This window comes from Alosa alosa, chromosome 17 (assembly GCF_017589495.1).
Source record: "Alosa alosa isolate M-15738 ecotype Scorff River chromosome 17, AALO_Geno_1.1, whole genome shotgun sequence".
In the NCBI taxonomy this organism is placed as follows: domain Eukaryota; kingdom Metazoa; phylum Chordata; class Actinopteri; order Clupeiformes; family Clupeidae; genus Alosa; species Alosa alosa.
Window position 1 is genome coordinate 9,796,841 of NC_063205.1, and position 11,975 is coordinate 9,808,815.

General features: G+C 42.0%; 1 protein-coding gene and 1 long non-coding RNA gene across 6 annotated transcripts in view; both read right to left on the bottom strand.

Moving 5' to 3' along the window:
- The window catches only part of LOC125310148 (alpha-1,3-galactosyltransferase 2-like), a 45,629-nt gene extending 38,737 nt beyond the window's left edge, over positions 1–6,892 (bottom strand). Inside the window, exons 1-5 of the mRNA XM_048267322.1 lie at positions 6,680–6,892; positions 6,406–6,586; positions 6,000–6,127; positions 5,746–5,896; positions 86–362 (exon numbers count right to left, since the gene is read on the bottom strand). Coding sequence (XP_048123279.1) covers positions 86–125 — 40 coding nt within the window. The 5' untranslated portion in view covers positions 126–362; positions 5,746–5,896; positions 6,000–6,127; positions 6,406–6,586; positions 6,680–6,892. The remainder of the gene's footprint in view (positions 1–85; positions 363–5,745; positions 5,897–5,999; positions 6,128–6,405; positions 6,587–6,679) is intronic.
- An 832-nt stretch (positions 6,893–7,724) lies between these two features.
- On the bottom strand, positions 7,725–10,645 carry LOC125310149. 5 transcript variants are annotated; one of them, XR_007196250.1, is made up of 8 exons: positions 10,399–10,645; positions 10,178–10,249; positions 9,781–9,845; positions 9,238–9,327; positions 9,025–9,156; positions 8,261–8,398; positions 8,080–8,173; positions 7,725–7,937 (listed from the first exon to the last, which is right to left on the bottom strand). It is a non-coding gene; the product is annotated as an uncharacterized LOC125310149 (long non-coding RNA). The 5 variants fall into 5 exon arrangements; XR_007196247.1 differs by having other exon boundaries at positions 8,261–8,672; XR_007196248.1 differs by having other exon boundaries at positions 8,261–9,156; positions 10,178–10,245.
- Positions 10,646–11,975: the final 1,330 nt, after the last annotated feature.

Sequence of the window (11,975 nt, forward strand, 5' to 3'; positions counted from 1 at the left end):
ATATGGGCCTATATTTAGCACAGCAACAACCATATCTACCATAGCAAAATCGCAGTTAAAGTAATGTAAAAATGACGTAAAATACCTGCCAATTGTCCTCTGTTTCCACCACTGCAGTAGATCATGATGTGAGGATGCGCTCTGTAACACACCTGTTAATGGAAGCAAGGACTGAGGTGTCAAGGCCAGCATGCTTCAGCCTCTTCAGGAAATAAACAAATGAGTAGCCAAACAAGGACAAACAAGGCCTTGTTTACATGCTGGCTGTCTTGTAGTTTGACACCATTCTCCTTTCTGTGAGTGTTCTGTTGGAGTCATATAATGAAATGCAACCCATACATCAGGATATCAGGAGCAAGGATCTGTGAAAACATAGTAGAGGGGAGAAAAAAAAAACATAAAGATATGTCAAGAAAACATTACATGACCATCCCTAAACAACAGCGTTGGGCAAGTTACTTCAAAAGCGTAATGCATTATTTATTACTTGTTACTGTCAGTAATTTGTTACATTACAATATTACTGTCAAGTCAAGTCAAGTCGGCTTTATTGTCAATTTCTTTACATGCACTGGTCATACAAAGAGTTGAAATTTTGTTTCTTACTTTCCCATGCAGACATAGACATACTTTAAATACAGACATAGACATACTTTAAATACAGACATAGACATATTTTAGACATAGACATAGCCATAGACAATAAAAAATAAAAAATATACAGACATACCACATACAGACATTAAAGTGCGAGACTGAAATATAGAACATATATTAGAATATAGAAAATATAGAATATATATAAAAAAATAGAGGTAGTTGTGTTGTATATTTACATAGCAGCATTGTGGCAGAGTTTAAACTTGTGCTTGTGTGTACTGTATATTTACATTGATATGCAGTCATTTCAAGTATATCAGGCTTGATATGAAGCAGCAACATGTTAGGCTTGATCACAGTGCAGTTCCACAGGGCGGTCCTGGGGAGGTGTTGGGGGTTAGGGTAGACAGGTTCCTCCACAGGGGTGGGTGGGGGCTGTCAGTGATGGGAGAGTGAGTAGAGTGTTCAGCATCCTGATTGCTTGGTGGATGAAGCTTGCAAGTCTGGTGGTGCGGGAGCGGAGGCTCCTGTACCTCTTTCCAGAGGGCAGCGGGCTAAACAGTTCGTGTGCAGGGTGGGTTGTGTCCTTGACAATCATTAGTGCTTTGCGGGTGAGGCGGGTGGTGTAAATGTCCTGCAGGGAGGGGAGTGGTGCTCCAATGATCCTCTTAGCTGTGTTAACAATGCGCTGGAGGGTCTTCCTGTTCTGATCTGTGCAGCTTCCGCCCCACACTGTGATGCAGCTGGACACGATGCTCTCGATGGTCCCTCTGTAGAATGTGGTCATGACGGGAGGCGTGGCACTTGCCTTCTTCAATTTGCGTAAGAAGTAGAGGCGCTGCTGGGCTTTCTTCGCCAGTAATGCTGTCTTGGTGGTCCAGGAGAGGTCGTCGCTGATGTGCACCCCCAGGAATTTTGTGCTGCTCACTCTCTCCACAGCATCTCTGTCGATGGACAGTGGTGGCAGTTGTTTGTGGCCTCTCTGAAAGTTGACAACAATCTCCTTGGTCTTGCTGACATTCAGCAGGAGGTTGTTGTCTTTGCACCATTTGGCCAGCAGGTCTACTTCTTCTCTGTAGTGAGCCTCATCGCCCTTTGTGATGAGGCCCACCAGTGTTGTGTCTTCCACAAACTTCACCAGATGGTTGGAGCTGTGAGTGGTTGTACAGTCATGTTTTAGCAGTGTGAAGAGCAGGGGGCTGAGCACACACCCTTGCGGGGCCCCTGTGCTCAGGGTCAGAGTGCTTGAGGTGTTGTTCCCGACACGTACTGCTTGTGGTTGTGCTTGTTCTGCAACAGGAAGTCCAGCAGCCAGTTGCAGAGGGAGGTGCTGAATCCTAGCTTGTCCAGTTTGCTGATGAGTTGTTGTGGTATTATGGTATTGAATGCTGAACTGAAGTCTATGAACAGCATTCTCACATGAGTCTTTATTGTCCAAGTGGGTGAGGGCTGGATGGAGGGCAGAGCAGATTGCATCCTCCGTGGATCGTTTGGCTCGGTATGCAAACTGGAAGGGGTCCAGGGTGGCTTTGATGTGTGACATGACTAGCCGTTCGAAGCACTTCATGATTATGGGCGTGAGTGCTACAGGACGGTAGTCATTGAAGCATGATGGTGATGATTTCTTTGGCACGGGTATGATGGTGGCAGCTTTGAAAAGTGATGGGATGACTGCTTGCTCCAGAGAGGTGTTGAAAATGTCTGTAAAAACATCCTTCAGCCTTCTGCACAATCCTTCAACACTCACACAGCAAGGTACACAGCAAATTCTGGCCTTTGGAATAAACTCTCTGGGAATTTATATCAACTACATTTTTGAGTGTACATGTGAGATTATCGAATGAACTCCAGGGGAAAGTTAAAGTAACTCTTTTCCGGGAGTTGATTTTAAACTCTTTTCTGGAGTTAAAACTGAACACTTGTGGGAGTTAAAATACTAATCCCATGTGGGGTAAAATACAACTCTCACCTGGAGTTAATTTTAATGTGAACTCTTTCATGGTGGTAACTGTTAACACTTAAAAATGTGTTTTATTTAAATTCATGTTTGACATTTTGAATGACAAACTGTTTAAACATGTTACAGCCAACCAACCAAATTTCATATTTAAAACTGCTTTAACAGCAGCTAAACATTGGACAAGCAGTTGGATATTTCAAAAAACATGTCAGTATCACATCTCTCTGTGCAAAAAGTGCAAACATTGTATAAAAGCACTGCTGACTAGATAAAATTACGTTTCTGTAATGCAGTAATGTATTAACATGAGGTAGACTTTAAACCTGTAATATAAGTAAATAAACATGTACATAAAAACAAGGGTGAATTCCATATAGCTTACATTAAGGCAACAATGTTGATACATTACAAAATACAACCCTCTGATACAACATACAAATGTGAATCACACCCATAGGACATTTGAGCATCAAAAGATTTGAAATGTCTTAATCTATCCATTTCTAGAACCAGTATCTTTCTTGGGATGTTTTCACTTATTTGGAACGCATGGAAATGATCATGGAAACAAGTTTCATGCTCAACCAAAACAAAAACAACTTTACCATCATGCAAAATGATGGAGATTATTTTGCTGAACACCGGCATGTTTTCATCAGTGCTTGTGCAAACGAAGAGGCCAACACGATATTCAACTCCACACTTTACCCAGTTTGTGAGTCTGACAGTGGCTTGTGAATCAATGTGAAGATATTCAGCTATATATTCTATATCTTCTTCTTCTATATATTCCAGTGTTTCAAGTAAGCACAATTTGACTGGACCAGATTCAACTGCTTTTGAAGAAAAGCATTCCCAATGATAAGCTACAGCAAACTGGTGTTTCTTTGCAAGTGATACTGTCAAATTCTTAAAGTTCTTCACACAGTCTTTGAAAAATTTGTGTTTAGCTTCGAATCTCATGGTCCAGATATGAATGAGTGGTCCAATTTTTCGAATGCACCTCGCATAAAATGATGTTTTGGAATCAAGTTTTTTGATGGGTACAGTTCTTTGAAGAGTTGGTGATGTTCAATAATGAGGTGCTTCAAATACACAGTCATCCCTTCTGTGATGGAGTATGAAAACACAATGTTTATAATGTTTAGCAACAAGAGCAACAAGTGCCAGTGCAAATCATCCTCTGGTACCAGGTCACCAAATATCAAAGGTATGTTTGTGACCAAACACAGTGTTTGTGATGCATTTAACCCTAATCCATTTCCTGCACAGTCAAGGTTAATATGTGTTGGTTTGTTTTTCTTTTCCAAATAGCCATAATCAAAAGCATACAGCCTATTTAACAAGCTTTCTTTTGGGATGAAATGTTCAATCAAATACAGAAATAGTAATCTGACCTCATATTGACCAACCCCTTCCAAAATATCATGCATGATGTCAACAGCATAATCGGCAACATTGAAATATTGCAATGTATTAAGTATGCTCTTTCTCTTGATGCCAAATGAAGAGGTTAATGTAGGGTCATCTACCAAACTAGTATAAAGTTGATCATTCAGAGCTGGTGATCTTAAAGTCACATGTGGGTCATCTTCTGAGAAAACTGACTGAGCTGAAGATTTATCAGTTAAGCAAAATCTACAGAAATAATTTGCACTAAATGACTCCACGAACCCAAGAATGCCATGTATACCCAAGTTATCACCAGTAATTTGTGCAAGTGTACCACGTACAGAAACCTCAGAAAATGGAGCAGCAACCCCAGAAGTCTCTAATATTTTCAAGTCCTTTACTAAGGGTTGCAGTATTGCATCAATCCTGTATTTCTTAGCATCTTGTGCATGAAACAATGACACCAGATGAATATTCATTAAGGCCGAATTAACCCTGGGGGGAAGATTTCGAAGGATGAAGTAAAGGCAGCCAACTTTATGTATACCTTTTTTTGAACCAAGAGGATTTGCACACTCAAAATCATCATAATATAACTGGATTTGAAGGGCAAATTTACTACTTGAAAACAAAGAGTGATTTTTGAAGTAGCTTCCATCACAGAAGTCCTCATATGTGTCACTCTGTGCACATGTTTTTTTTGGCCTTTTATGCTTTTAATTGACAGGATAGTAGAGAATGACAGGAAGTGAGTGGGAGAGAGAGTCGGGGTGGGATACGGAAAGGCCCACGGGGCGGAAATCGAACCCGGGTCGCCGGCTTACGGTCCAGGTGCCCCAGCCAGTTGCGCCATGGCTGGGGCCACTCTGCACATGTTTGTATCATCTCACAAATATTTTCATTCTTGAAAATGAACTGGAGTGTTTTCAATATTGGAATGCATATGAACTTGTCATTAATTGGAACTTGCTCATAGTTTCCTGTTTTGTTATTCCTTCTGGAATCATACCTTACTCCTAGGCGCAGTTCAACAGGCTGTACTATATCCCATTTTTCCCTGAAATATTTCTTCCACTTGCTATCAGAATTCAGTTGGCTAAAAGGGTTGTCCATACTTTTAAATAACTCTTCTATGGCTGATCTGGAGGGGTTGTCAGCTGGGAGTAAGTTCAACACTTGGTCCTGAATATTAGACTGCAAATCTCCTACAAATTCCTCTAAATTCTCAATGGTAGAAAGAACTACAGTATTTGGTACTCCAGTTCCCAAAAGTTTGGCTATAACGGAGGCACACATATCTTTGCTGTGAGTTGACACTGAAGGGCCTGCCTCAATAATTTGGGATTAAGTAGAGGGTGTTTCATCATTTAAGCACTGAGAACTATTGTGCTGTTGGATGTCATGGCTAGAAGAGGTCTCAGGGGGCACACAAGTGTTAGAAGCATGTATGTTAATCAAGTGTCTTCTAAATCCAGAATAACTTGAAAATTGCAAGCAACATCCTACTTGACCACATTTTAGTCTCAAATTTTTCCCAGGGTACATCCCATGAATTAGTTTGAGGTGCCTGAACAAAAGTAAAGCTGTACCAAAGGTTGAAGCACAAAGGAAACATCTGAGCATTCTTGCTGGCTAAGTTAAAATTACTGCTTGTTCAACAGCTTTGCTCTGAGCTCTTTGACTCTTGGAGTTTCTTCTGTTGTACCTCTATCAATGTTGTACAGAGTAGTTTGCAAAAATGTGTACAGACTCAACAGAGCATCATCATATTTCACAACATATTTCAAATGCACCCAAGGATGTGCATGACTGACATGGAAGAAGCTTTCTGTCCAAGACTATGTAGAAGCTGGAAACCTGTGCTTTTGAAGTTCCTGAGGCCAGAAGATATGGCTGAGGGTTTCCTTCAGTGGTCCTGAGGTGATCCTCCAGGCTCTGGCAGGACTGAAACACAAAGACAAACATCTACATATAAGTCATTAGTTTAAAATGACTTGAAATGTTGCATGAACCCTATTTGGAATTAGATCGTACTGTCTTCACAAACCTTTTGGAATTTTACCAGATGATCTGTTGCCTCTCTGACACTGATCTTCTTTGGCCTCTTCCTTCCAGCTGGTTGTGGAGTGAGAAGATGCAGGAAGACAAGAAGAGAAGCCATGTTGCTGTCCCACTCTGCAGACAGTGTAAATAACATGATTAACTCAAGAATATTTGCCTTCACATTTTTCCCTTGTGGAGGACAAGGTTACCTGCTATTCATCTAAACTCTTAAACCTCACTGATCAGAGCGGACCTGTCATTACAAACTTGTGCAAAATGATACATTTAGTCATACCTTGTTGTAAAATGTTAATGTGTTATTTATATGTATACTGTTAATAGTTGTTTATTATTAAAAAGGCAGAACAAAGGTGCAAGCTGTTGAGATTTTTTGACTGTTACAATACTACCTGGCTCATCTGCAGTGTCAGGTTTTTCATTCAGGGCAGATGTCAGCAGTTTTTTCAGGAGAGGTGTCTCTCTGAGGGCCCTGGCCTCTTGGATGACCTTGTCTTTAAAACCGGTCTCCCACTTTCCCAGGAACCTGGAAGCAGTCTCTGCTCCAAACATCAACAAGAAGTCTTGCAAAATCTATTACAAAACAATAAGGACTACCATTACAATCACTGGAAGTAAATCACGTACTTTCACAAATGTTTGTTAAAATTCACATTTTTTGCCTACCAGTCCCTTCATGTCCAAGAAACGAGGAAATGTTTGAAGTATATCTGCTGATTGCTGTGGGTCATGGAGCATCTGTTAACGATATTGGAATGTCTCTTTCATCTTCTGGAAGACTAAGTCACGGTCAGTGGTGTGGTGAAGAGACATGGCCTCCATACATTCATCTCCTGTTTGCTGGTCATCTATGGCAGTGTTTCTCAAAGTGTGGTCCGGGGACCACTGGTGGTCCTCAAGCTATCCCAAGTGGTCCGCGAGCAGACGTGGTAAAATATAATATAGAGGAGTTGTTTGCAATATTGAACCAACTTGTATGTAAATCCAAACAGTTCTGCAACACTGTCTATGTAAGATATGCCAGTTTAAATCATATGAATCTGTCAGACACCAAACAGGACGAGGACCACAAAAGCGTCACGTTCAAAAGTTTATTTAAGGGTTGGGGGTTATGGGGGTTTCAGGGGGGTACGGGAGTTCCAAGAGTCTGCGTGTGTGTGTTCCCCCAGTAGCCGAACAGCGATGGCAGGAGCTGGATGATCCGGGAAGTCCTGGGGGAAACACACACAACAGCAATTGAAACGAAGCAGCAGTACAGTCAAGGACTAGGCGGTATTCGTAGAAGAGGGACGGAAGGCAGGTCAAGATTACCGGGGCTGGAGAACACAGAAGTAGTCGAGCGGGTCCGGGATCACAGGCAAAGAGTCAGAGGCGTTTTCCAAAACAGGCAGGTAACTGGTGCTGGTTGCAGACGATCTGACAAGTGTGGACTGAAAAGCAAGGCTTTATATACAGGGCATGATGAGTGGTGAATGCAGTGCAGCTGGTAGGTAACGAGGGTGAGGCAGAGCAGAGCAGAGCAGGAACAGGTGGAGGTCATCAGACTTCAATCAGCGTGTGTTACCAGGCAGAGAGAGCTCATGACAGAATCCTCTGACACAATAAGCAAAGTGCAAAGACAATAAGCAAGGTGGTTCAGTGAGTAGAAGTTTAGGCCTATTGTGTAGGCTAATATACTGTTGAAGTAGGTCTAATCTTTTTTTTAGCTAGGTGGTCCGTGTGTTTTTTTTATTGGTTAAGTGGTCCTTCGTCTGAAAAAGTTTGAGAAACACTGATCTATGGAGCAGAGAGTTCTTGATGATGTGGGACCTCCTTTTAGCTCCACTCTGTTATGGGATGTAGATGTGGTTCTGGACTGACGTTGCACAGTTTTGACACGCCACTCAAGAAAGCCTTTGTTGCTCTGAATGTCATAGAAATGTTCCTGAAAGTAAAAGAGTACTTCTGGTTGGAGTGCAGACAATATAACGGCCCTGGTGCATTTATGCTGCTTAGACACAAAAGATCAACGAACCAAAATGTAACCGTCATCCTTATTTCAGACCATGATTACAATGCAAACTCACATATCCCTTTTTTGAGTATGGGTCCTTCAAAGATGGGAAGAGCGACACAATCCCAAGGGCATGAAACTCCTTTGTCGTCTTACTTACAAATCTCCTGCAAAAAGCAAAAGTATTGTTTGTGATAAGATTATTGTCTTGTCTACAAATGTGAATTTTATGTCATTAACATCAAGAGTTTTACCCTTCCTTTTCACGCATGTGAGCCACAATGATGTTCACCATTAAAACGGCGAGTGGAATCTTTCAAACTCCCGGTCTCTTCATACTGTTTGATCACCGTCATCCCTGCAGGCTTAGAAGTGAGAATTTGCTCCACAGCCTAGATACAAATGATATAAAATACAAAACAACAATTAACAACAAAATTAAGACATTAATTAAACTGGGCTTTGAAGACAGGCCAACAAGAACAAAGAATAGAGGTTATAAGATTACATTTTTTGCGCGGGTGCTGTCCATGCTGTCCATGACAGGCTGAATCATTTGAGATCCAGCATCACTTTGTGGACTGCTTAGACTGCTTGAGAGGGACAACGTATCTGTAAGACTTGGGCAGGAAGACCCTTCACCATCTTGCTGCAGTAGTGTAAAATCTGAGGACCACAAATAACAACATTAGGTTACAGGGCACATACAATCATAAATTAACAAACACAAAACTGCCATATACAGTAGGGTGCAAAGGAAGATCAAGCATGTTTTCATTCCAAAGGATCTCTTGACACCAAAGAACACTAAGGCTTAGTTTACTTAAATCACAACTTGCCCCATTAGATGAGAGAGCCATTTTGTATTTCATAATAAACTTTTACTATAAGCCTGCCTACCACAAGGTGTGAGTGTCACAAATTCCGTCAGGTTGGAGTAGTCTGCAAACTCTGTTGAGAGTGAGCAGTCAGCTATGTTCTTGGATGATTCTGCATAGGAAATGTTCAATACCCTTACCATCATCAGTAGAGATGACGAAACACATTGCTTCTGTTGCAAGTTCTGGAAAGACATCCTCATCCACCTCTATGCCCTGCTCATCTGCGACTTTCAGCACTTTATCTTCTGGTATGAGAAACTTCTGCTTCACTATAGCACAACATTCAACACGTTATTAAATTATTATTTCCCCTTTAATGACATCAGACAACACATAGGTACATCACCTACCTGCATTGATAAAGTCTGAGAAGCTGACCTCTTCCAGTTTCACATATTTCTTTGTCCTTTCATGTTGTACCTTCAACAACATCTTGACCACTGGAGGGAAAAATAATAATTTTACCACTAATAAAAGCAACATGTGGACTGTCACTCTAACAAAAGAGTCTTTGTTGTAGCTGTTATTCAATCTATAGCATGTTTAGCATAATATTCAGTGGTCATAGTCATGTCTTTACAATAAAAATGATTGACAGACAGCCTCTAAGCTATAAGAGTCGCCGTCAAACTCTAACACGTTCACTGGCATTCAGAAAGACTCAGTTTCACTCAGTGTGAGATAACATCACAATACGTGACAGTAAAGAACAGTTTCAAACAACACTAACGTTACTTGTTAGCGAGGGAAAGTTAGGTTAGTTAGGTTTAGCAACTAAGGCGACTGTGTGTGTGTGTGCGTTAAATGGATACAGCCTCTCAAGTGAGACAGACAGTCAGTGCAAGCTGTCCGACTGTTCTCTTAAGCAAAATGCTAGATAAATAAAGCCTTACCGTGTCGTAATTCCCTCACAGGTCCCCTTCTCGCGTCCGTTACGGTCCTAGCCGTGCCGGGTAAACTAAGGAAACAACAACGTTAGCATTACCGTTCAGTAGAATTCTATATGTTGATACGACAACAAACAGAGTAGGCTAATGTTAACTTAGATACACAAAGACATATCAGTAATGACGATATGATGTTAATTCCATGCGCGCGAAGTGCAAAGCATGGTATGACAAGTTTGGGGCTAACTAAAAAAAAAGTTCGGGATAACTTCAGCAGCTAGCTAGCCAGCTAGCGAGTTTGGCCTCGCAAAATTCAGTCTTCAACAAAACATAAAAATGTGCCGTTATATGCTGATAGAAGTCTAATATAACGTTAGTTTGAGGAGTAAAATGGCACTTTTACCTGCCTCACGAGTCCCAACTGGTTCGGGGCAAACTTCAGCAGCTAGCTGCTAGCAAGTTTGGCCATCACTGTCTGACAAAATATACAAAAGTACCGTTATTATACGTCCTATTGACGTCTTAAAGTCCTGAACAGCCTAATATAACATTAGAAGTAAAAGTATAGTAAAGTAAGTATAGTAACATTAGAAGTAGAAGTAAGAAGTAAAATCACACTTTTACCTGGCTCGAGGGAGAAGTCCAAGTGAAAACTGCTGAGAGGAGCGCGGTGACAAAGCTGTTAACTCAGGTGTAGTGTTCAATCAGGCTCCTCGACACCCAATAAATGAACACCGAAATATTACACCACCAAAGAGTTACCCTGAATACAAGCTGTAGTTAAATGTAGAGAATAAACTCCCAAAATCTAACACTTTAATACTTTTTTGTTTGACTCCAGATTTTCGAACTCCAGAAATTTGCTGTGTATGTTGTCTGGGCCTGCTGCTTTGCGTGGGTTAATGGTGGCTAGTGTCCTCTTCACGCTGGCAGAGGACAGGTACAGGGGTTGGTCGTGGGGGGGAGGTGGGGTTTTCTGTGGGTGAGTGTCATTTTGTGCTTCAAAACGGGCGAAAAAACGGTTCAGGTCATTTAGCAGAGAGGTGTTGTTCTCACAGCTCTGTGGCGCAGGCTTGTAGTCAGTGATGGCCTGTATGCCCTGCCACAGGCTCTGTGCGTCTCTGCTGTCTTTGAAGTGTGTTGTTATTTTGTCTGTGTAATCCTTTTTTGCCTTCCTGATGCCCTGGGACAGGTTAGCCCTCGCTGTTCTTAGGCCAGCTACATCTCCAGCTTTAAAGGCTTTGTCTCTGGCCCTCAGCAGTCTGTGGACGTCTCCTGTCAGCCATGGCTTCTGGTTGGCCCGAGTGGTGATGTGTTTTATTTCTGTAACAACATTGATGCATTTGGTGATGTAGGAGGTCACAGTGTCTGTGTATTCCTCAATGTCAATGTGGTTGTTGTGGGTGGCAGCTGTTTTGAAAATATCCCAGTCTGTTGTTTCAAAGCAGTCCTGAAGTTGTGAGACGGCCCCCTCCGGCCACACTCTCACCTCTTTCAGAACTGGTTTGGTGACTTTTGCTCTTTGTCTGTATCGGGGCAGCAGCAGGATGCTAATGTGGTCTGACTGTCCGATGTGGGGGAGGGGTTTGGCTTTGTAGGCTTCTTTCTGTGGGGTGTAAACAAGGTCCAGGGTGTTTTGTCCTCTTGTTGGGAAGGTTACATGTTCAGGGCTCTCAAGTGTCACGCATTGAGCGTGACAGTCACTCATTTCAGTCTTTTGTCACGCTCTCCCGCCACACATTGTATTTCTCACGCAGAAAAACTATTTATATATTTAATATGCTGCGGCAGCGCCCAAAATGTCTGGCCGCGCCGCTCTCACTATGGAACCGGCAGGAATCAACCGCGTCTCCCCTGGAGTTGAGCCTGCCACTTATCAGCCAATCAAAAATAACGAGAGGGGCTACACAATAGCCAATCAGAAAATAACTGTATTGTATCTGGGTAAGATTTAACGCAACAACCAATGACAAACGCGTATCCTGGAATTGTTGAACGTGAATTACTGAACGTGAACCTGTTACCTACTTCTTCCAAGTAAATTATATTGATGTGACAAGTTGCCCTCAGTTGACCTAAGGACCTTTCACAGTATTACCAGACACCACTAGTACAATTTAATTCTAAGCACAGCAGCAGCTACAGGCCAAAAGGCATGTTTGTGAATTACAGCGCCCCCTAGAGGTCAAAGGTCACCAAAT